Genomic DNA, 24930 nt, shown 5'->3' with positions numbered 1-24930 from the left:
TAATAAAAACTCAAGCTAGGAATAAAAGGAAACAACCATAACGTAACAATGGTTGAGAAACCCAAAGCTAACATCATACTCAATGGTGAAAGACTGAAAGACTTTTCTCTAAAATTAGGAACAAGACAAGGATATCTTCTTTTACCACGTAGTACTCAACATAGTACTAGAAATCACAGTTAGACAATTAGGTAAGAAAAAGAAATAACTGGAAATAAATTGGAAAGGAAGAAGTAGAAGTATCTCCGTTGTCAGACATGACCTTATACACAGAAAATGCTAAAATTAGACAGACACATATGCACACACACACACAAAACTATTAGAACTAACAAATTAATTAAGCAATGTTTCAGGATACAAAAATCAATGCACAAAACCCAGCTGCATTTCTATACATTCACAATGAACAGTCTGAAAGGGAAATTACAAAAACAATTCCAATTACAATAATATCAAAAAGAATAAAATACTGAAGAAAAAAAAGGCAAAAGGCATGTACACCAAAAACTAAAAATTTTGGAAAAAGAATTTAAAACACAAATAAATGGAATGAATCCTGTATTCATGGATTGGAAGACTTAATATTGTTATGATGTCAATACTACCTAAAGCAATCTATAAATTCAATGCAACCTCTATCAAAATTCCAATGATGGGGCTTCCCTGGTGGTGCAGTGGTTGAGAGTCTGCCTGCCAATGCAGGGGACACGGGTTCGAGCCCTGGTCTGGGAGGATCCCACATGCCGCGGAGCAACTGGGCCCATGAGCCACAATTACTGAGCCTGCGCGTCTGGAGCCTGTGCTCCGCAACAAGAGAGGCCGCGATAGTGAGAGGCCCATGCACCGCGATGAAGAGTGGCCCCCGCTTGCCACAACTAGAGAAAGCCCTCGCACAGAAACGAAGACCCAACACAGCCATAAATAAATAAATTTAAAAAAAATTCCAATGATGTTTTCTGCAGAAATAGAAAAATCCACCCTAAAATTCATATGGAATCTCAAGGGACGCCAAACAGCCAAAACAATCTTGATAAAGAACAAAGTTGGAGATCTCAAACTTCTGAATTTAAAATGTACTACAAGCCACAGTAATCAAAACAGTGAGGAACTGGCGTGATGACAGACATACAAACAAATGGAATAGAATAGACAACATAGAAATACTGTCCCATAAGTGGTCAAATGATTTTCAACAATGGTGTCAAGATTTCTTTGTTATGACAACAAAAGCAAAGGCAATGACAACAACAAAGAAATAGATAATTTGGACTTCATCAAAATTAAAAAAAAACAAATTCTGCATCCAAGGACACTATCAGCAGGAAGAAAAGGCAACCCATGGAATGCGAGAAAGTATTTGCAAATCACATATCTCGTAAGGGATTAATATCCAGAATACAAAAATCTCCTACAACTCAGTAGCAAACAAAAACAACTCAATTAAAAATGGGCAAAGGACTTGAATAGAAATTTCTATAAAGAAGGTACACAAATGGAAAATAAACACATGAAAATAAGCTCAACATCTCTAATCACGAGGGAAATGCAAATCAAAACCAAAATGAGATCACTTCATACTCATTAGGATAGCTATTACAAAAATAAAAACAAAAAGCCAAAATAAAAACAAGTGTTGGTGAGGATTTAAAGAAATTGGAATCCTTGTGTCTTGCTGGTGGGAATGTGAAATGGTGCAGCTACTGTGGAATAAGGTAAGGTAGTTCCTCAATGTTATTAAACATAAAATTTCCATATGATCCAGCAATTCCACTTCTGACTATATACCCAAAAATATTGAAAGCAGGGACTTGAACAGCTATTTTTATGCCTATATTTATAGCAGCATTATTAAATAATAGCCAAAAGATGGAAGCAACCCATGTTCCTGGACAGATGAATAGATCAATAAAATGTGGCATATACATACAATGAAATGTTATTCATCCATAAAAAGCAAGGAAATTCTGACAGATACGACAAAATGGTGAACCTTGAAGACATGCTAAGTGAAATAAACCAGTCATAAAAAGACAAAAACTGTATTATTTCACTTATATGAGGTACCTAGAGAGTCAAATTGATAGAGACAGAAAATAGAATGGTGGTTTCCAGGGTCTGGGGAAGAGGGGAATAAAGAATATTGTATATATATTTGCAAGATGACGTGATCTAGAGATAGTAGTGATATTTGCAGAACACTGTGATTATACTTAATGACACTGAATTGTACACTTAAAATGATTAAAATGATAAAATTTATGTTATGTATATTTTACCACAATTTTAAAAACAAAAATAAAAAAACAACAAACATGCATTTTAATAATATATTCTAATATCTAGGTAAATTTGTTTTTTTAAAAAAATGAAGTTTATTCAGTAAGTAAAATACCAAAAAATAACAATTTAAAAACTAACTTTAGAAGACTATCCATTGAATAAATTGGAAAAAAAACTAATTATCTCCTAAAAAGGAAGGGATCAGACAGCTTCAAAAATGAGTTGTTGGGGCAGGGGTGCAGTGGAACAGAATAATATAGGAGCAAAGTTTTTGTACACTGTTAAAATAAGGTAGTATTAATCCAAGTTAAATTGCTATAAACTAAGATATTAATTGTAATGCCTAGGGTAACCACTAAGAATATAACTCAAAAAATATATAGTAAAAGAAACATTAAGGTAATTAAAATGGTATGCAAAACATATCTACTTAACACAAAATAAGGCAGTAATGGAGAAAATGAACAAAAAAGATGTAAGACATATATAAAATGAATAGCAAAATGGGAGAAGTGAAGTCTTCTTTATCACTAATTACATTAAATATATAAATGGATTAAACTTTCTGATTACAATGTAGACAGTGGTAGATTGAATTAAAAACCACAATTCAACAATTTGTTGTGTAGAAGCTACTCGCTTTAGATTCAGAGACAGATAGATTGAAATGATATAAAAGGATAGAAAAAATATTCTGTGCAAACAATAATCAAAAGAGAAGTGGAGTGGCTATGCTAATGATCAGAAAAAGTAGACTTTAAAACAAAAATTTTATGAGACACAAAGAACATTATATAATGATAAAACAGCCATCAATAAGAATATATAACAATTACAATTATAAACATATACACATGTAACACATGAAGAGAAATTGATAAAATTGAAGGGAGAAAGAGGCAGGTCTACAAAAATAGTTGGAGACTTCAATATCCCACTTTCAGTAATTGATAGAACAACAAGGCAGAAGATCAACAAGTAAATGAAAACATGAACAACACTATAAACCAACTAGACTTGATGAAACAGACAATATGAATTGCCCTATAGCTATGAAAAATTTAATTCACAATCTAAAAGCTCCAAAAATATGAAATCTCCATGCCTGGATGGTTTCCCTGGAGAATAATGCCAAACACTTAAAGATGAATTAACAGCAATTTTACATAATCTCTTCCAAAAAATAGAAGATGATTTCCTAAATCACTTTATGACGCCAGTGTTACCCTGATATCAAAACCAGACAAAGACACTATGAATAAAAGTACAAACCAATATTTCTTCTAAGTTCAGATGCAAAAATCCTCAACCAGAATATCAGCAAACAGAATTCAACAATATATGAAAAGAATCATAGACCATGACAAAGTGAAATTCATTCAAGATATACATTTGAAAAAACAATCAATTTAATCTACCATATTAATAAGTTAAAGAAGAAAAAGCATATAATTATGGCAAGTAATGTAAAAAAAGCACCTGGCAAAATCCAGTACCCATTCATGATAAATATTCTCAGCAAATCATGATCTTTTGGCTTAAAGCAATTATAACTATAATTAATGCAATTCCTGTCAAAACCACAGAATTTTTTTATATAGCCATAGACAAACTTATTCTAAAATTTGTATGGAAAATGCAGGTCCCAGAATAGTTAAAACAATCTTGACAAAGAACAATAAAATGGGAGGAATCACTATGCTCAGTATTAAGGCTTACTGTGCAGCCACAGTAATCAAGACAGTGTGCTATTGGCAAAGGAATCAGCACATAGATCAATGGAATGAATAGAGAACCCAGAAATAGACCCACATAAATATGTTCAACTGATTTCAGACAAACTTAAATAGCAATTAAATTAATAAGTGGTGCTATAGCAATTGGACATCCATAGCCAAAAAAAAAAAAAAAGAGAACTCAAACTTCACACCTTATACAAAAATTAACTCAAAACTGATTGTGGACCAAAATGTAAAATGTAAAACTAAAAAACTTTTAGAAAAACAAGCAAACAAACAAACAAACAATCCCAGATTATCTTCAGGGTCTAGGGCTAGGCAAAGAGTTAGACTTGACACCGAAAGCATGATCCACAAAAGAATAAATTTATAAATTAGACCTCATAAGAATTAAAAACTTCTCTTTGTGAAAGACCTTGATAAGAGGTTGATAAAACAAACTTCAGAGTGGGGGAAAATATTTGCAAACCACACATCTGGCAAGAAACCAGTGTCTAAAATATATAAAGAACTTTCAAAACTCAACATTAACAATCCAGTGAGAAAATGGGCAAAACACATGAAGAGGTATTTCACCAAAGAGAATACACAGATAGAAATAAGCACATGAAAAGGTATTCAATATAACTAGTCGTTAGGGAAACACAAAACCACAATGAGCTATCTCACCATGCCTATCAGAATAGTAAAATAAAAAACAGTGACAACACTAAATATTGGCAAAGATGCAAAGAAACTGGATCATTCCTACATTACTAGTAATGTAAAATGGTACAGTCACTAGAAAGCAGTTTGATCGTTTTTTAATAAAACCACATGCTATTACCACAGATGCAGCAATTACATTCTTGGATATGTATCACATATTAATAAAAACATGTTCACACAAAAACCTACACACAAATGTTCACAGTGGCTTTATTCATGATTGCCCAAAACTGGAAACAACCCAGATGTCCTTCAATGGGTGGATTGTTAAATAAACTGTGTTACACTGGCTTCTACCAAGCAAAAAGAAGCAATGAACTATTAATACACATAACAATTTGAATGAATCTCCAGAGAATTATACTGAAAGAAAAAGTCAATCCCAAAAGTGTGATTCAATTTATATAACATATTTGAAACAACAAAATTTTAGAGATGGAGAACACATTAGTGTTTTCCAGGTGTTAAGAACAGGACTGGAGGGGAAGAAGTGCAAAGGAGGTGAGTGTGGTTATAAAAGAACAATACAAATCTACACATACGATAAGATTGTGTAGAATCAAATGCGCGCACACACACACACACACACACACATAGAAATGAGGGCAAGTACAAATCAGAAATCTGAATAGAATCAGTCAATTGTATCAACATTAATATCCTGGTTTTGCAAAATGTTACCATTGGGGCAAACTTGTTAAAAGATATTATGAGATCTCTCTGCATTACTAATTATAATTGCATGTGAATCCATAATTATCTCAATAAAATGTCAATTAAAATAAAGACTAGATAATGTCATTCTGAATTCTGAATCCTAATCAAGGAATCTGACCTCTTTCAAATAGGCAGTTGGGAGCTATAGAAGCTGGTTGAGTATGGATGACTTGATTATAGGGCTATGGATCAAAAGAATCAATATGATGATAGTAAGTATGATGAATTAAAGGAGAAATTACTGAAGGCAGGGACACAGAAAACCATAATCAGGGATCAAGTAAGAGGTGATACTGAAGAGGGTATTGCACCCAAGGAAGTACGGACTATATCTTTGCCTTTGGTCAGTTCAGCGATGACATATCTAACAGACATTCACTTTGTCCAAGCTCTTTTGTAATTCACACAGTATGTGAGAATCTGACTATAAAGCAAAGGCATTTCCAAGTTATTTCACTATGTTGAACTAATTCTTTTATGCCATATTTTTAACATTTTGGTTAAAATGAAACATTTTTGGTCCTTGGTTTCAATAATTTTACAATTTTGCAACTGTAAGTGACAAATTTTCTAATCACTGTGATAACTGGCATGTTTTTAAAAACAATTTTTAGATGTTTGAAGATTGGAAAACTATATTAGACTTGTGGTTTTAATTAATTTTAATTAAATGTTTAAAAATTTTGATTAAATAAGTTTGTAATCAATATTGAAAGGTCTGAGGACTTATTTGTTAATTTTTAATGTTTTGACTGATTAGTCTTATAAGCAGAATTTAAATGTTCAAAGAACTATTATTTAATGAATTTATACACTGTTTAATTGTGCATGAAATAAAACACAACAGGAGTGATGCTCCTCATGCATTAAAGATTACTGTCATCAAATTGCAGATCTGGACTCTAAGTCCTTCTCTGCCTCCTTGACACCAGGCTGCCCTGGCTCGGTTTGCATCCTCTCTTTACAGCCTTCTGGAAGGAGTAATGGATCTTACCTTATGGGGTTATCCATCCTGGACACTGTGAGGAAGGCAGCAAGATTGGCTGTGTAGGAGGAGCACACAATGAGGGTGAAGAGCCACCAGCTGCCCATCACGATTCGCATGGCCATGGAGTTCGCTGAGGATTCACCACCTGCAGGAGGCAGGCAAAGGGGATTGGTCCTGGGCTTCTGCTCTTGCTTGCATCTCCAGAGAAATTCTCTGCCCTGTGGCCAGGCATAGGGAACCACCCCTGGTGGTGAGCTGGGGATCAGGAAAGTGACTGCCGGCTGGTTATGGTGGGCTCTGACAATTCTGGGGAAAAAATGCTAGGACCACCAATCTTGGAAAGGGATGGCAGACCACAAAATACGGAAAAGCTAGGACTGGCATTTTCAGTGACAGGATGTTTGTCAAAATGCCAAGAGCAGAGTTCCGAATATCAAAATCTTCTAGTTAGAAGATTCTACCTCACTGTGTTGAGAACTTTCAGGGCTGCAACCCTATGTAATGTCCCTTTCCATTTTAAAGTCACATGGAACAGTCTCAGGAATTCTGTAAATGTAAAATTACCTCCTACCTGGAGGATTTCCTGGCTTTCTTTTAAGAAATGAGATGCACCATATCACTTTTATTATTACTCAGCCCTCACTAGATGACCTTTTTTTTTTTCCTATGATTTTCAGAAATCACTGCATGTGATTTGTAGTCAGAAGCTGCCTCTTTGAGGCCAATTGTTTCTCCTTGGTCCCTTAGGTGGTAGCAGAAGAAAACTCCTCACTGACTTTTCTTACATAACCTCTCAAGCAAGTAATGCATACATTTGCCATGGTGCAAATAAGGCTAGGACTCACATTAGGAACTTTGCAATTTGTTGTTTCCAGTCAAAACTGCACAATCCTGTAACTCCCCAAGTGCTATCCAGACTTCTCAGAGACAGGAGACTTTGTATCTCAAGAATGGCTGGAGTACCTCTTAGATGATTGCAAAACAATTTTGATTTTTTATCCCATTAAGACTTCAAATTTAAACAAGATAGAGTTTCATCTGACAACCCTGTCTGCATAACAATCAATCTAATGTGGGAGGCAAGGAAAGTGCAAAGCAGAACTCGGAGGTTAATTTTATCTAAAGTGGAAAATCAGGACTTGAAGTTAAGTTCCCTGTTGTCATCTCATTTAGTTCCTATCTGGTATTACTCAGAGAAACTGGGAGCAGCATGACATTAGGACTACCTTAGAGATTAAATAAAATTGCATTTCAAATGACTTTGGCAAAATGCGTCCAAGAACTTTGCCAACGGACAAGTTCTTCCAAGCCCCTGGGGCTCTTCCAACATTGAGAAACCAGGAGGGTACCTTGCTGTACGAAGGCTCCGTAGACGATCCAGATGGCACTGTTTAAGGTGGCAGAAGCAGATGGCCGGGGCTGGGCAGCACTCTGAGCCCTCACGGCCTGTATCCGGTTCAACACAAATATCAGCACGCCAACCACAGGGATGGCTGCTGCAATGCAGGCCCACACGGCAAAATCAAAAGGAGCGAAAAGGGAGAAGATGCTGATTTTCTCCTCGGGCTTCTTGATGAGGATCCCCACCGAGTAGTCCATGTACCGCTTGCTGAAGTCCACCACGCTCTCCCTCTCCGGGGTGATGGTGATGGCGGAGATGGCTAGGTCCGCTCTCTGAAAGGCAAACCCAACTCATCAGACAGCAGTCCTCAGTTTACCACTGGGTTCTACCCTGGGTCAAGGCCTGTCCTCTGCCCTTTGGGTTGTTCAGTTCAGAGGAAATGGATTCGAGAGTTGACACCTCGTGACTTTGAATGTTGTAAGGAAAATCCAGCACTAAGGTGTCTGTTATTACCTCTTTCACCTTACAAATTTCTCTCCCAAACCCTAAAAACTCCTGGAAACCACTTCTGGAGGAAAGAGTCTATAACCATCTTCATTCCTGTGTGAATTACAGTTTTTCTTCATTTTCTTAACAGTCCCCTTAGTGAACTACCTCCTTTCTTTTGCTGGTATTTCCCTCTTACCGCCCACCCCCATCCCCGCCCCAACTCCCTTCTATCTTCTTCTGGCCTTATCTACATCCTTCCTATACTTCAAGGCCACAGGGACACTCCATTTTTCCATCAAACCTCTCCAAACGCCATTAGCCCACACTAGTATCTCTCTTTTCTAAAATACTTTAGAAGTTATATGATGAGTATACAACTACCTTGAATCTCATTAGTGTATCAGGCCTAGATTGTTTTATATGCAGACTCTATGCCAGAGAGTAACATCCTCCAAGAAAAAAGGGGTCATCCACTTCCTTTGATCTTCTGCCTGCCTTAACTCATGGCTTCTCAGACATATGGGCTGCTTCGTCCTTTAGTAAAGCCAAGCTGTGAAGGGGCTCTCTGGGCATCCTGTGCTGCGACCTCCCAAGATTTTTGCTTTCCAAGATGAGCTTAATTTAAAAATAGACAAAGAGGGCTTCCCTGCTGGCGCAGTGGTTAAGAATCCACCTGCCAATTCAGGGGACACGGGTTCGAGCCCTGGTCCGGGAAGATCCCACATGCCACGGAGCAACGAAGCCCGTGTGCCACAACTACTGAGCCTGCGCTTTAGAGCCCGCAAGCCACAACTCCTGAAGTCCAGGTGCCTAGAGCCCGTGCTCTGCAACAAGAGAAGCCACCACAATGAGAAGCCCGTGCACTGCAACGAAGAGTAGCCCCCACTCGCCGCAACTAGAGAAAGCCCACAAGCAGCAACAAAGACCCAAAGCAGCCAAAAATAAATAAGTTAAATAAATAATTAAAAATACCTTAAAAAAAATAGACAAAGATCCATTAATAGTCTCATGCTCTACTAACTGAGCTAGTCGGGCACCCAAGACCCCATTAAGATGGAACTAGATTGTGAGGTTAAAGCTGCCAAGACTGGTGGAGACTAGGATCCTTATGCCTAGGTGGATGTTAACATAAGAGCCTTAAAATGTACAGTGATCATCTCTATCTTGGCTCTGGGGTCTCTTAAGTAGGAGGCATCGTCAGAGCTAGGTTTATTTTAGAATGACCAGTTGCGACAGCTGATCCAAAGTACATATTCAAATTGGGGAAAACTATATAGAAGGATTTTATCAGGTCCAATATGCGGGCTAGAGGGGCAAATATACTGACTTCTAAACTGTGAAATCCAACAACATACCTAGAGTAAAGAGAAAAAATGGTGGAGGTGACCGTGTCAGAGATCTCAGACTTGCCACATTTGCATCTCTGGTTCTTGCTTCTCTTCTCAGAAACCCATGATCCAGGGAGGTTTTCTGGTTTTTTTGGTTTATTTGTTTGTCTGTTTTGTTTTTGTTTTGTTTAAGTTTGGAGCATATTTAATGACAGAGAAAGAAATCTAGGGGATCAGGATAGGTTAACAACATAGGATGGAGGGAAACTAATTTATGAAACCAGGTCCAGAGGAGGCACAAGAGAGTTGACTCGTGATGCTGGTGGAGGGGTGAGCTGTAACAGGAGGAAAAACATTCCCCCTACCCCGAAACTGGAGGCGAGGGCACGTGTCTGCAGATATGAACTTCATAGGAAGTTGAAGTAGAATCTCATGCCCAGATGTCTCCATTTCTTTCCCTAATATAGGAGCACTTTGTTTTCTAATTTAAGATAGAAGATTATTAGGTTGCTTGAGGAGAAAGATAAAGTTTTGAAACAGTCTCTAAGGAATGTAGCCAAGGGGCCCAATAAAGGACATGTTAAGGAACTGTCCCGAAGGCCCAGTTGAGTTGGGAGGCCACACATTGTTCATACATCCATCTGGACAAATTTGTGATTTTCTCCTCTAATTGCATACAGCAAGCTGGGTGTCAGAGTCAGAGGGTAGATAATAGAACCAGGTCAGGGTTTCAATGTAACAAGAAATCAAGAATAATTTAGGAGAATTGTAAAGGATGAAGGGAACAGGGGTTTATCTGGACAACCACAGAGGACACACCAGGAAAGGATGCAGTATCAGAAGGGCGCAGAAATCTTAGAGAAGAATGAACCTCAAATACATGTGCCAAGTGAAAAGGGCCAGACACAAAAGACCACATATGGTATGACTCCGTTTATAGTAAATGTTTGCAAAAGCAAACCTATAGAGCTAGAAAGGAGATTAAAGGTTGCCTCTGGCTGGGGTTGGGAATGGGATTAACTGTAAATGAATATGAGGGATCTCATTGGGGTGATGGAAGTACTATAAAACTAGATATGGTGAAGGTTGCACAACTCACTAGATTTCCTAGAAATCACTGAATGATACATCTGAAATGGGTGAATTTGATATACAACTTTTTCCACAATAAAGTTGTTGTGTGTGTTTTGTTTGTTTGTTTGTTTAAGCTTAGGAGAAACCGGAGAGAATATAAGCCTTGTGTCCTTCATGGGTTATAAAGCAGAGGACCTGTGTTTTAGGAACAAAGGCCAGAAAGAGTCAGAAGGACAACAGGATTTAGTCATGGAGTGGGACAGTGACAGTGACATGCAAGACGCTAACAGGATGCATGGTGGCAGGTCCTCAAAGGTCACTGGAGGTGAAGGGATCAAAGCACTCGAAGCCCAGGGTGGTCCGTAGGGATGTCAGAAACATCAAGATTGATGGCAACAGTAATACTGGAGACGGAGGGCTTGAGCAGATCCACCAATGTAAATGGTTGTCAGGAAATGACCTAGAGGTCATAAGACGGAAGGGGCAAGGATGGGGACACAGCAAATTGGCCTCACGCCATGAATCTAAATGATGACCCAGGTTCTACAGGAAGGAGGAAGATTAATGATTTGAAATTAATCTGAGGAGCTGGGGAATGCCGTATCACTTATACATAGCAATGCAGACACACCCACACACTCATTCACCTACACACATGCACGTGGACACACACGATATGCACGCCCACTTGTGGGCCTTGAAGAAGAGAATAAGCATGCACCAGTCCCCTCCAACCACCCCTCGTGAGAACTGGGTTCCTATTGCAGCCCAAATGTGGGAGTGGATTTCATGAAGTGTGGATTACAGAACAGGCACAGTGGACACGTTTCAAAGGAATGAGAGCAATGGGCACAGAAGGAAAACACAAAGTGCCAGCGAATTAGAAAATAAAAGAGTAAAACTGGGTATAGCAGGGAGGAGGGGGGTGGAGGAAAAGAGATCCTTAGTGTGTGGAGAGTGGTAACTGTGGTCTGTCTAGCTAGTCCCAAGGTTCCAGCTTCATAATGGGCCTAATTTAGACGTCACCCCAGAGGCAGACTGGGGTACCCCTCCCCATGGACATGCTTTGGGGACCTACCTTGCTGATGAGCTCCCCGATCATCCCGTTCCAGGAGGTGTTATGGAGCTGGTGACCGTACCTGCCATCGGGGGCCTGGTAAATCTCATATTTGAAGCCCAGAGCCTTGGCCAGTGCATCCAGGACATCGATGGAGAACCCTTTGTAGCGCTTGGGCTGTCCAAGGATGTTCTCAGCCACCATCACAAAAGGCTCTTCCTGAGGACAACAAAATGAATGTTCTTCAACTAAATCACAGGTTCATTAACACACATCTTTCCAGGGTATTATTAGAGAGACCAATCCGATGAACCATAATTTCAGAACGTTTGTGGACATGTGCATTGTATTTAGCCAATTTAGGCCTGGAGCCTGAACCTCTCTGCCTTTTTCTAAAGCAGTTTGTGGACACTCAGGATACAGGGCACAGGAAAATCCCTCCAACCAGCATATTGATGGAGGAACAGATTTATTTGTCCTGTGTCATCCCAGACTCGGTCCAGAGCCCCATCTCCCAGAATAGCATGGCTTGTTTTCATTCCTTCATTTGTGACATTGAGGACTCTGTCCTTTGGAAATGCCATAATTCTTCAGGACCCACATAAGAAATGTGGATACCTCTCATCCAGGATATTAAATGAAAATAGAGCTCTGTGATACTGGATTGAGGGAAGACAGTAATACATCCATCAGATTGTACTAGAAAATGGATGTTGAGTCACAGGACAAGGCCCTACTGCACGTCAAGGACAGGATAGTATTAAACCCCACGGTCCGAAAGTCCAAAGCCAGGCCATGTGCACATTCACACATTTTGTGCTGTGTCACATGTGCTCTTGTAGGGCACGTGATCATCTGGAAAACATCTCAGGCTTCCCCACCACCACCCTGTGAAACTGAACAAGAAGGAGGCTTTTGGCAACAGCCCCAGAGACTACATCTCATTAATTTAATTTTGGGGGGAAATAAGGTATAATGTTTATTCCTGGTGGGCATATGGGGAATGCGGAAACGTGGCTGCCAAAGGCTTCTAGAACCAAGAGACGCCAGTGCTGCTGGGACAGAGGGGAATGTTTGGACCATGTCTGACCAGCTAATAAGAGATAAATCTAAAATGTCTCCTATGGTTCTAAAGAGGTGAAGAAAGAAATGGAAAGGAAGATGCTTCTAAGGTATCTTAAATATGTAAAAGTCTCTGATTCCAGGACAACCATGCAGAGAAATTGCAACAAATGGTCTTCATTATGAACTCTGTGTCACATGGGCCCATCAGTGGCATTGGGTTCTGGAAGGATGTCCTCCCAACATCCTTCTGGGGACTCTAGTTACCAGCAAAGCTCTCCTAAGGACCACCAGTAGGTCAAGATCGTTTACATCCAAGAACAAGTAGAGTTGTTATTCCCACTCTGGAGCTCAGCACTGGATCCGGATTAGTGGTCCTTCTCTAGAGCAGTCCAGTGACCTCCCATTGAAGGTCTCAGAGGCCCTGGGGCAGAATCTCCAATCTCACTCTCCCTTCAGTATTCATAAAATTGTTTGAGTGAAAGGCCTTATGAAAGCTCAAGCCACTACTTAAGATCCCCTTCTCTCTAAACCCAGCATCAAGCCAAACAGAGAGAAGCCTCTGACTCAAAGCCTGAATGGCAGACCTCCCCCATATGCCCATGATCCTACCAAGACAGTCACCACTTTGAGAGTCAGTCCTTGGAGGCGACTGCCCATGGGCCTCTCCTGCAGGCTGCCATTCAGGCCCTTCTCCGAGTCCCACGTCGCCAGCTGTGAAGGAAAAAGGGAGTGTGAGGGACAGAACGGGCACCTGTGCAAACCTTGGGAATCGACTCCTAAACTGGGCTCCTGAATCAGGCAGATAGGTGGACAACAGCCCTAGGAGTTTCCTAGAGAGCAAGAGCCATCTTACAACCTTAGAAAGAATAAAGGTGTGACAGATAGAGCTCCACTTCCTCCAGCAGCTCATCTGGATCTTGAGGATTTGCCTCATCCTTGAAATGAAACCAATTGGTAGGATCTTGTTTCTGGAATGAACATTTATGTCCAATTTTATTGTCCACCTACTGAGGCCATGTCACTGTGTCTCGCACAAAGTGCCCTCTTTCTTTAATACTCCTTTGACTTGCCCAGGCCAGAAGGTCCTTGAGATCAGCTGCTTCCATCACCAGAGTAGGATGAGACTCAAAAGTGAAGCAGGGGGCTTCCCTGGTGGCGCAGTGGTTGAGAATCTGCCTGCCGATGCAGGGGACACGGGTTCGAGCCCTGGTCTGGGAAGATCCCACATGCCGCGGAGCGGCTGGGCCCGTGAGCCACAGTTGCTGGGCCTGCGCGTCTGGGGCCTGTGCTCCGCAACAAGAGAGGTCGCGATAGTGAGAGGCCCGCGCACCGCGGTGGAGAGTGGCCCCCACTTGCCGCAACTAGAGAAAGCCCTCGCACAGAAACGAAGACCCAACACAGCCATAAATAATAAATAAACTTAAAAAAAAAAAAAGTATAAGTATTAAAAAAAAAAAAAAAAAAAGTGAAGCAGGTAACAAAGACCCAAGTTTACAGCTTGTCTTACACCCTGATGCCAAATGCAAACAGGACCGAGAGCTCACTGTCTTCACCGTAGTGCAAACTTCATAATTTTCCCTGATAGGCAGGTAGAGGCCAAGAATACATGTGCTCTGGGTCTGCCATATCCTCCTGAGCCTGCAGGATCTGTCCAATAGATGCATTTAAGACTATCTAAGACCATCTAAGATGGTCAAGGAGACCCTATCCTGGCTCAGAAACAACTGGAGACACAGATGCTCTTGGGACTGCTTCCCTTCCCTGCCTCCCTGCAGGGCCTGAGCAACAACGATGAACCCTTTGTCCGATCAGTGATTCTCAATCATTAATTGGTGAGATGTAAAAAGATACAGATATTGGCCCCATCTAAAGCCAACATAATTAGGGTCTCAGCACTTGGACATGAGGGATGTTAATGCTTCCCCAGCGATCCTCGTTGAAAACCTCTGCTCTTCTAGGTCACTGGGCCTCTGACGTAGCTGTATATTAGAATCTCTTAAGAGGGCTTTTAAAACAAACTAAAGCCTGCCCCCCTGCCCGGGAGTCTGATTTAACTGGTCAGTAGTGGACTGGATACGGATCGTTTAGCTCCCCAGGTGATTCTAATGCACAGCCAGGATTGTGAACCACTGCTACAGATGAAAGCAGTGATCTTCAAACCTTAATATGCAGACAAATCACCCAGGGATTTCGCATGCACTTTCTGATTCTGGGACCTGAGATTATTCCTGTCTAACAAGCTCCCACGTGCTGCTGCTGTTGACCCATGGACCATCAGTTCAGTACCAAGGGGTTAAAATTCAGACTGTCACAGGTAGCACCTACCCCTCATCAGGGAAAACCCACAAGACCCCCAGTTAGGCTGAGCAAAAGAACCACTCCTCTGTGGAAAAGTGCCACCAGGTGCCCTAAAGGAGCTACCAATAGTGCCGCTTACGGACGCTTCTACTCTCCCAGCATTTCCCATAGCCCTGACGTCTGCAGCAAGGTCGGCACCCTGAGCCTTGACTATGAGGCCACAGTTCCAGAATCTGTGGGGCCGCTCTACCTGGAAGATACTAGAACCCTGAGGCCTAAAGCAGGAACATCAGAATGAGATATGTGGTTCTAGAACCAGTTTAAAGGAACTTGGAACCTCCTGCCATCACTTCCAACATGATACAAGCTAAAACCCACTTCACCCTAGATAATAGGATGCCTGGAAGTGATGAATAAATCACTTAGTTAAGAGCACAGTCACATACTCTGAGGAACTCCCCACAGCCACCACTCATTAATTTGAGGGGCACTGCAGTGAAGAACAAAGTTAAGATCTATCCAAAGTCCTGTTCAAGGACATCAAAGATGCCACACTCTTGGAACTGGTATAGTGAGAAGGAAACTTCATGCCTATTTCCCTATGGGGTCTCAGGACATAGCCCTGGGACTTGGAATCAATTCCTGCAGCCGGATTCAAATGCTGGTCAAAGGGAAAAGACAAACTCAGACAAACGGAGTCAAGGTGTTGACTCCCTGCATTCTTTGGACCCTTCGATATCAGATTCAGGGGACTCATGGTGTGTATTTGGGCAGCCTGCATCTCATCCCCATTAACTGTTTAACCCAGGCATTGGGGTTGCTTAACTCTATGTGTGATCTGCTGCACCCCCTGGGTTGGGTGGTGTTATGAAGGTCCCCTTTACTACCTCAGTGACTTACAGAGTCATAATGGAAGCAAAGATGACATGTCAGCTCCAGGGACGGGATATTCTGCTCTGTTCCAGGACTTGAATTCATAACACCTGCTGCCCAACCTCCTTGGCACTGGTGAAGGGGCATCTCGACTTTGTGCTGCCCTGGTTTGGATGAGCACCTGGAATGAGGCTCTGCTTGGCATTGATCAACCGGCTTTACCTGTCTTTCTATTGGGATTGTAATCAGTCATGGCAATGGAAGCAGGAAAAACAGTTGGGATAAAGTCCTGTCCTTCTAGGGTTTTAGCTCAGCTGTGAGAAATGCTCTGCCTCTCCATCCCTGTCCTCGCCATCCTCTGCTTCTAGCCCACTGCCTGGCTCAAGGCAGCAGCACCTCTGCCCCAAAGTACTGCAACAGCCTCCCCCCTGTTACCCCAACCTCTCTCTCTTAACAGCCCTCGCTCCACTGTGCTGATATTTATCATAAACTCAAATACAAACTATGTTAATTAAAACTTTCTAATTACTTCCTATTTCTTAAAGAATAAAGGCTAACACTTTTAAACTTGGCCTAAATGAAAAGGCCTTCCTGATGGAGACCCAACCTTGACTGGCAGCTTCAGTTCACTCCAACCCCACCAAATTCCTCACCTTTCTCAACCGCATGGTGTTCCCTCCTGACTCCTTACATCCAGTTTCTTCCCCCTGGAATGCCATTTCTCTCTGGCTGGGTCTGGTAAACTCTTACTCAATTTCTCAAAAAAATAGTAGTTTAGATAGTAGTAGTTTTAGATTCACAGAGAAGTCACAGAGGTTATGCAGAGACTGTCCATATACCCCACACCCAGTTGCCCCTGTTGTTAAGATGTTACATTGGTATGATTAGTATGATACATTCCTCCCAACTAATGAAAATGTTTAGTTCAATCTCCACCATTGATACAAAGCTGCAGTAGAAATGATCTTCAGTGTCTTCCATTCTAGACCTAAGTCTGTGATTCCGCTGTGCTATTTGGGTTTCTTACCCTGTTCTCCGGGATCCAAACCCTGTCTTCATAAACTGTCTAGAGTCTTGGGCACTTGGATTGGACCTTGCCTTGCTTATTCCCATCTCAGAGTTTCTAACCTTGCCCTGAATGCCATTTCTCCTCTAGACGATCAGCTCTCTATTACTGGTATAGTTTGGGAACTTGGAGGTATTAAATTAGCATATGTTTATGAGCCAATATAACTATGTTCTAGGTGTGTTTCCACCACTTACCTGAGTGACCTCAGCACATTTTACAGCACAGTACTTAAATCACAAGAGGCAACAAATATTTTTGAATAAATCAAACTTCACTGAGATTCCATTTTCCTATCTATAAAATGGAATAAAAATACCTTCCCTGCCTACCATGTTGAGGGGCTGTTCAAAGGAGAAAATAGTTTTGAAATAATATGTAATAAAATAACTTAAATAATAATCACAAAGTAAAGAATCAAGATATTAAAAGGTGTGTACAATGCGACCTTAATTATGTCTTTTTTTAAAGGCAGTGGTTAAAACGGGAGGAAATGTGTTTAAATATAATATTTGGATTTATCTTGGTGGTAGAATTATGAATAACCATGATCACTTTTTTTACACTTCCCTATGTTTTTAACAGGTTTGTCATTACTTTCACAAAAAGGAAAATACGCTTTTGATAAAAATAGCTAGCACAGGTGACAAAGCAAAATCCTGTCACATGCACTTGTATGATTGAGGGCTGAATGGAAGGAAGCAATCAGAGTCAAATTATCTATCGGTAGGTCAAGGCCAGTCTAAGAGTCAGAACTTAATATGGAATACATCAGTTCTCTGGCTGCAAGGAGCTATGGCCGAGGTGCCCATCTCCTAGAAGAGGCACATTGCAAGGTCTTTCAGGACAGCATCTCACATTCTAAGACACCTCCAAGATTGTGTAGGGCCCCATGAGCCTGTTTGGGTTTGGAGACAGGGCAGTGGCCCCTCCTGGGGCCCAGCTCCATGAAGACAGGCAGTCTTCCTCCACTAAGGAAGAGGGGCGGGCGGCATCAAATCCTATTAGTTACTATTCAGACCATCCTAAGGCAAAGTCATTTAAATCAAAGTGCAACTTCATGAGAGAAAGAAAAAAAAAATTCCTCCAACCTGTTATTATTATTCCTATTTCTTTTGTCTGAAAGTACTTAGGGCTTAAAGGTTTTTTAGTTTATTGGTTTTCAATACTCACTTCTCTCTCCCTGGCCTTCAGGCATCCTGTACTCTAACAAAGAAAGAAAAAATACTTCAAAGAGAAACCAAAATTCTGCCTTCAAACACATCAAAGTAACCATGTTCCAGGATCTGGGAGCCTTCGAGTTGGGCACGAAAGTGTATTATTCCCTCACATCAGCCTGAAGCCGAGTGCCCCAGGCTGAGTGAATCTCCCTATTTCCACAAAGCCTTGGCTCTTGTCCAGATCTTAAGACCAGAGTGGTAAACCTTCATTTGAGTGAGGCCATCCCTCTGAGCACCCAATATGTAAGACCAGAGCAGAGAAAGTCACAATCCTTTTCAAACAAAATCTTTTGTTTAAAAGACTGAAGTGGAAATTTTTAAAAATAAAATAAAGCCTTTAAATGGATTCCCAAACTTGCAGCCCATCAAGATTAGGAGAGACTGTGTTCTGCCTCCCTCCTGAGGACAGCTGGGGCTCCTGGATCAGAATGCTGGAGAAAAAAATTCAGATAATAAAAGCCAAATGAGGCTGATAGGCTTGATAAATGGGAAGCCAGAAAAACCTTTCACCCAAAGAAGTCCTGACACTTAGTCATACAGCTGCAGACCATTTCATTTGTACGTAAGTGCATCTACTCTGACTTCCTCTTGTATTTTGCAGACAGAATTTTGTTTATGGGATCAATGAATTTATGGCCACAGAAACCCACTTTTGACAGCTGACCTGTCAAGAACAGTGCCTGAAAAACTAATTTCCAGCACTGTTAAACAAAACGAGAACTGCCGCTATTTGATAAGACAGCTATGGTTTTCATTCATTGCCAAGATCTGCTCTACCCAGACCGGAAGCGTGGATGGAGCCAGAGGTTACAGCACAATCATCACTTGAAAGGGGATAAATGGTTTCAAAATCTGATGATGACAAACAACCGTTCAAGAGATCAGCCAACTGGAGAATAAATTTCATAAACCATTGGTCTCAGGAAAATATATTTCCTGAGTCCATCAGGGTGTTCTTCATGTTTGCGTTTGAGTTGTGAGATGTAGGGGTTTGGGACTTTGTGGCCTGTCCTTATTAAATGCAGGACTATTAACCCTAAATGGGACAGACCTCCTTTGGAAGATCGGGCTTTGTGGTCTGTCGTCTAGTTATAGAGGTGTCATAAAGTGCCGGTCCTCTTTTAACGGCGGGGGCTGAGAGGGGAAGGAGAGAAGAGGCAATCCAACTGCTGTGCAGCCCAGAATATGACCAGCTTCATACATTGAGCCTTGCCACTTCCTTGGGAGGGAAGAGGAAAGGAAGAAGGAAGGTAGGTTTGCTTACCCCCAAATGTTATACTTAGCTATATCCAACAAGACAATAGATCAATAACCTCTATCGTCACATTTCGCAACTGAGTGAGCAATACTTTGGTGGTAAGCTTGTCTCAAGAGAGCACTGGAGGCTGGAAGTGAAGTTTTCATGACCATGCCAGTCAGGTCTCACAGCCATAGTTGGAGCTCCATCTGAGCTGTATCCTCATTGACCAGTGAGTGATTGCCATCAGCCGAGTGCAGACATCTTCGGCTGGCATACAGGATTCAGTATGATGGCATATGGGTTTATCATCATGTCAGTACATCGGCTTTTCTGAAATAATAAGCCCTCTATTAGCTTTTATTCCTTGGTCCATTTTTATTGGAAAACAAAACTGTCTGGTGTATGTTTCAAAGAATCAGAGCCTTGGGTGGGGGTGGGGTGAAGGGGGACCCCACATCTTGAATCAGCGTGCACCGGGGGATTCAGCCAGCACTGATTTCAGTCAGGAAATTGCACATTTTAAACTTTGACTAAATGCAAGGACAACATGCTTAGACACAAACAGGGCATCTTGGAAGCAGAGTGCAAGCATCTGAGGATAGGATATTAATATTTGTAGCCAGGGTTCCTGAAGGAAGGCCTACTTTGAGAATTCATTTTTGGAATTCCAGTATATCAGGGTTACTAAGGGCAGGCCTTGTAGAGTATGAACCATAGGAGATGACCATCAGATTAGATATATCTACGGAGAAAGGGGCCAGGACCACTCTTGAGGCTCCAGATGTGCTCTATAGGAGAGGGGAGGGGACTCACTCTGAGACATGGGATAACTGAAAATCTCAGCCCAGGAGCATTTGCACAGGGAATTAAGCATTTGGTGAAAGTTGTACTTTCTGAAAACAAGCCCCAGCAGAACTTAGGCTAAATGTCCAAAGGGAAGGGCCCTTAGGAAGTGAAAGGAAAGTGAAATAGGCTGGAGAGATATCACATATGGGGGCTTCATGAAAAACCTTTAGCAAGGATGAGAGAAAGATACTCCCCCAGTGGTATTACAGAGGAGGACGAGGAAAACTAGAAGTGCCCTTGACCCTGGCAACCAGGTCATTCATGATGGAGGCCACAGACAGGCCCAAACTCTAGCCTCTCCTCTCTGAAAGTGTGGGCCCAGGAAGCCCTCTGGGAGCACAGAGGGCTCCCTGGGCCCACACTGACTGACTTTAGTGGTGCCAGCAATGAAATTCTTCCGTCACGTTCACAGGGAGGATGGAGGCAGTTCCACTTCTGCTTAAGATACAGAAAGCAAGATGATGTTGCTCTCGTTGTAACAAACAAACAAACCAACAAAAAGTCAGAGCACCAACAAAACTATATTTTAAAAATTATCCTCTGAGAAACCTGTGGTCCTAAGACCCTCTGGTGAACTGTATGTCAAAGGATGAGAAGCCCCTCCAAGGAGAGACAGCACATAAGAAATAGTTCATCTTTGGCAGAAAATGGGACAAAAGAGGTGGTAGTTATATGAGTGGATAAGAAGAAAAAAACTGAAATTTTACCAAATTCTTAAAGGCCATGTGTAGGCCAGCATGACAGTGAGGCTCCCTGGGAGCCCAGACTCAAGGGAGGCCCCAAGGGGGGCCACACCCACTCATCAGCTCTTTCCACCAAGCCTCCACTGGGTGGAGTACAAGAAAGAAAAACAACAGAGCATCCAAAAGTTATGGGACAATATCAGATACATGTATATCCGACATAGGACTTGTGTCTGATATACGTGAAGAAACCTTACAACTCAATTACAGGAAGGCAAACAACTCAATTTTTAAAAATAGAGAAAGAACTTATTTTTCCAAAAAATATATATGAATGGTTAATATGCATATGAAAACTCAACATCATGAGTCATCATGGTAATGCAAAACAAGACCACTTGGACATCCACTATACCTCACTAGAATGACTAGAATCAAAGGCTGATGTTACTGAGTGCTGACGAGGATCTGGAATGCAAAAGGTGCAGCCACCTGGAAGACAGCTTGGCAATTTCCTAGAAAGTTAAACATACACTGAGCATACCTTCCAACAATTCCACTTCTAGTTATTTATGTAAGGAAAATATAAAATATGTCCAATACAAAGGCCAGGAAGTGGCTGTTCGTAGAAGCTTTATTCATAACAGCCCCAAAGTGGAAACACTCACATGTCAACCATGGGTGACTGGTGAATGGATAAACAAAGTGGGGTATACTTATACAATGGAATACTACTCAGCAATAAAAAGCAACAAGCTACAGACACAGGCAACAGCACGGATAAAGCTCAAAAGCATTACACCAAGGGAATGAAGCCAGACACAAAAGACCACAGACTTTATGATTCCATTTATATGGCTTCCTTGAAAAGGCATTATTCTAGGTCCTGAAGATAGAGCAGTGGTGGCCTGCAGCCAGGAATGGGAGGAGGGTATCAAACGCAAAGTAAAAGGAAGGCTATATGGGGGTAATGGCAGTGTTCTATATTTTGAGTGTTCTTGTGATTATACTACCATTTACATTTGCCAGAGCTGATCACACTGTACACCTAAACCAGTGAATTTATTGCAGATAATTGCATCTAAATAATCCTGACTTGTTTTATACACACATACACACGTGCACATCTTGATAATGATTTGGAAGAGGATGGAGCCATGTGCTAGAGAGGTGGGCTAGTGGCACTAACCTGTCATGTGACCCAACTATGACCTTTTGGCAAGGATGGTAAGAGGGGAGGATTCCCAAAATAACATGATGAGCAGTGTTAGGACACTCACGTAATTGTGCCTGAACTAGTTAGAGCTAGATGGATATCAAGTGGCCAAGAAATCATTTATCTATCTAGAAGAATTGAATTCATCTTTATAAAGGTTTAGGAAGAACATAAGGGCAGTTTTACCTTCAAATGGTTCCTTGGTTTGTGGGTTTGTGTGGGAGAAAAAATAGATTACATAACATTATATATAGTATGATCCAATTTTTTCACGCTTATTTCATTTTGTGAGATGGTGCATGTGCATACCTAAGACACAAAAGGGTAGTTATAAGTGGCTATTTCTGGAATTAGGTAGAGCGATGAGATTGCAGGGAATGTTCATCTCTTGCCCAATACAATCCTGTAATGTTTGAATTATTTTACTGAGAGGAAACATTGTTTCTGTAATCAGAAGAAAAACAATAAGCTATTTTCATTTTGAAGCTGCATCGCAATATGGCTTATAACTGTAATGTTGATTTCATATCTCTAATTGTTTTAGGCTTATTGGTTTTGTCTCTCTAAATAAACTGCAAGTTCTCCCAGAGGCAGTATCCATAGTGAAACAAGCCAGGATGGAATTTGTTTCTCCCACCTATGTGCTGGAGGACCTCTGGCAAGTTACTTGAATTGGTCATATTCTTTTTCTGGGCTCAAGTGTGCATATTTGTTATTGGTTATTAATAGGCATTAGTTAGTGTTATTGACAATACTTTTTTCTCAGGTCTTTACTATGCTCAGGTCCATGCTAGCAGCTTAAGAAATTTTTGCTAGTGTGAATTGACTAGAATTAATGGCACTATACACTTTATACATCAGTCTGAAGTCCGACAAGATACCTTCTGACAGCCAGTACTATGAGTCTTTGCACTGAAAAAGGAGCAGGTGTCTCTCATTATACTCTCTCTAAATTCCGGGTTATCTCCTTTCCCTAGAACACTCTCCTTGTCCTTTGTTTTCTGACTCTGAGTCATCCTTTGAAGATCATTCTAGAGATCCTTCCTTGCACCTTTCACCAAGAGTACGTCTCCCGTTGGCGATCCCAATCCATTGCACTCCAGCCTTGATCCTGTGGAAATGCTTTTCATGATATATTAAAATTGCATGTCTATTATTCACAAATATACTCTATCTCTCTAAAAGCAGGGACTCTCTTTTCTTCATTTTGATTCCCTCAATAAAATTTTATTAGAAAAATTAATAAAATTTATCATCCCCTGGGCACTTTCTCATTAACTGGGCTGAAATTTCATGCTTTTCTCAAACTCTAACTCCCAGGATATGTCCCATATCTGAAGCTCTGTAAACGGTTTTCTCACTCACTTCTGATTTATTTATAATGGTTGAGAGTGCCTGGGCTGGATTTTCTCTTTCGCATGATTTAGTTTTGTATATTTACTTTTAAGACTTCTAGTCATGGGAAAGTGTTGGTAAAATGAATGATTCCAAAGGCATTTTTAAAAAACCCACTTTTTATGTCTTTACCTCTAGACTCTCATTGCACAAAGTGTGGTCTGTGGACCAGGACATCACATTTCCTGGAAATTTATTTAAATCAAAGAATCTTGGCTCTATCCCATGTCTCTTGAGTCATTATCCACATTTTAACAAGATTCCCAGGTCACGTGTGGGCACAGAAAAATTTGAGAAGCATATTTCTCGATCATGCCACCATTATTTCTGGCCTAGAATCTTTATGAGCTGCTTTACCTATCTCTCAATGTCTCTTATCCACCTGCTATCTAATCCCCACTCAGCAGCCAGAATTGTCTTTCCTTTCCTTTTTTTTTAAAAATATTATTTATTTATTTGGTTGCATCGGGTCTTAGCTGCGGCAGGCGGGCTCCTTAGTTGTGGCATGCAAACTCTTAGTTGCAGCATGCATGTGGGATCTAGTTCCCTGACCAGGGATCGAACCTGGCCCCCTGTAATGGGAACGCGGAGTCTTATCCACTGTGCCACCAGGGAAGTCGCTTTCCTTTCCTTTCCTTTTTTAATAAAAATTGTTCTATTTCACTCTCTTAAAATTCTCAAGTGATTTTCTGTTAAACTTGGATTTAAAGGCATACATCCTTTTCATGGCTTATAAGACTTTCCAAGACCTGCCCCAGGCCTGCCCTTCTACCTCAGCCCCTGCCATGCTTTCCATCTTGCTTATTACTAAGTTCCACCAAAATGCATCACCTTTCAATTACTCTCTCAAGCCAAGATATTTGCTGCCTTGGGAACTTTGTGTACACTCTTCACTTACCTAATAATTCTTATCTCTGTCCTTCACATCTCATGTTTGGCTCTTTCTCATCTGGCAGGTCTTACGTTTATCCTCTTGATAAAGTCAAGCTCACTCTTCCTAAGTACTCAATATTCTTAAGTTCAGAACTTTGTTATTTTCTTTATAGGTCTCAAATATCGTAATTGTTAAAACCAACCTCCATGACAGAAATTTTTTTTTGTTTCTATCTGTTCCACTGTTTTTCTGTTTAGCTCACCATCCGATACCCAACCTCTGATACATTTCTAGCATACAGCAGGCACTTAATAAGTATTTGTTGAATAAGCAAATAAATCAATGAACTAGTCCAAGGGGTCAGCAAAGTTTTCCATAAAGGACCAGGCAGTACATATTTTAGGCTCCTTGGGTCATATGGTCTCTGGG

The 24930-nt window shown here is 41.0% G+C and overlaps 1 protein-coding gene across 4 annotated transcripts in view; it reads right to left on the bottom strand.

Moving 5' to 3' along the window:
* Nucleotides 1–24930, bottom strand: part of GRID1 (glutamate ionotropic receptor delta type subunit 1) — a 686590-nt gene that overhangs the window by 106230 nt on the left and 555430 nt on the right. For 2 of the 4 annotated variants that reach the window (XM_057530323.1, XM_057530325.1), the window contains exons 9-13: nucleotides 18201–18233; nucleotides 13400–13501; nucleotides 11747–11944; nucleotides 7785–8109; nucleotides 6442–6580 (exon numbers count right to left, since the gene is read on the bottom strand). In XM_057530323.1, the coding sequence (XP_057386306.1) occupies nucleotides 6442–6580; nucleotides 7785–8109; nucleotides 11747–11944; nucleotides 13400–13501; nucleotides 18201–18233 (797 nt within the window). The remainder of the gene's footprint in view (nucleotides 1–6441; nucleotides 6581–7784; nucleotides 8110–11746; nucleotides 11945–13399; nucleotides 13502–18200; nucleotides 18234–24930) is intronic. The other 2 variants (XM_057530324.1, XM_057530326.1) reach the window with 1 other exon arrangement.

The sequence above is a fragment of the Balaenoptera acutorostrata genome, chromosome 16 (genome assembly GCF_949987535.1).
Source record: "Balaenoptera acutorostrata chromosome 16, mBalAcu1.1, whole genome shotgun sequence".
NCBI lineage: Eukaryota > Metazoa > Chordata > Mammalia > Artiodactyla > Balaenopteridae > Balaenoptera > Balaenoptera acutorostrata.
This window is presented reverse-complemented; position numbering and strand designations above follow the sequence as displayed.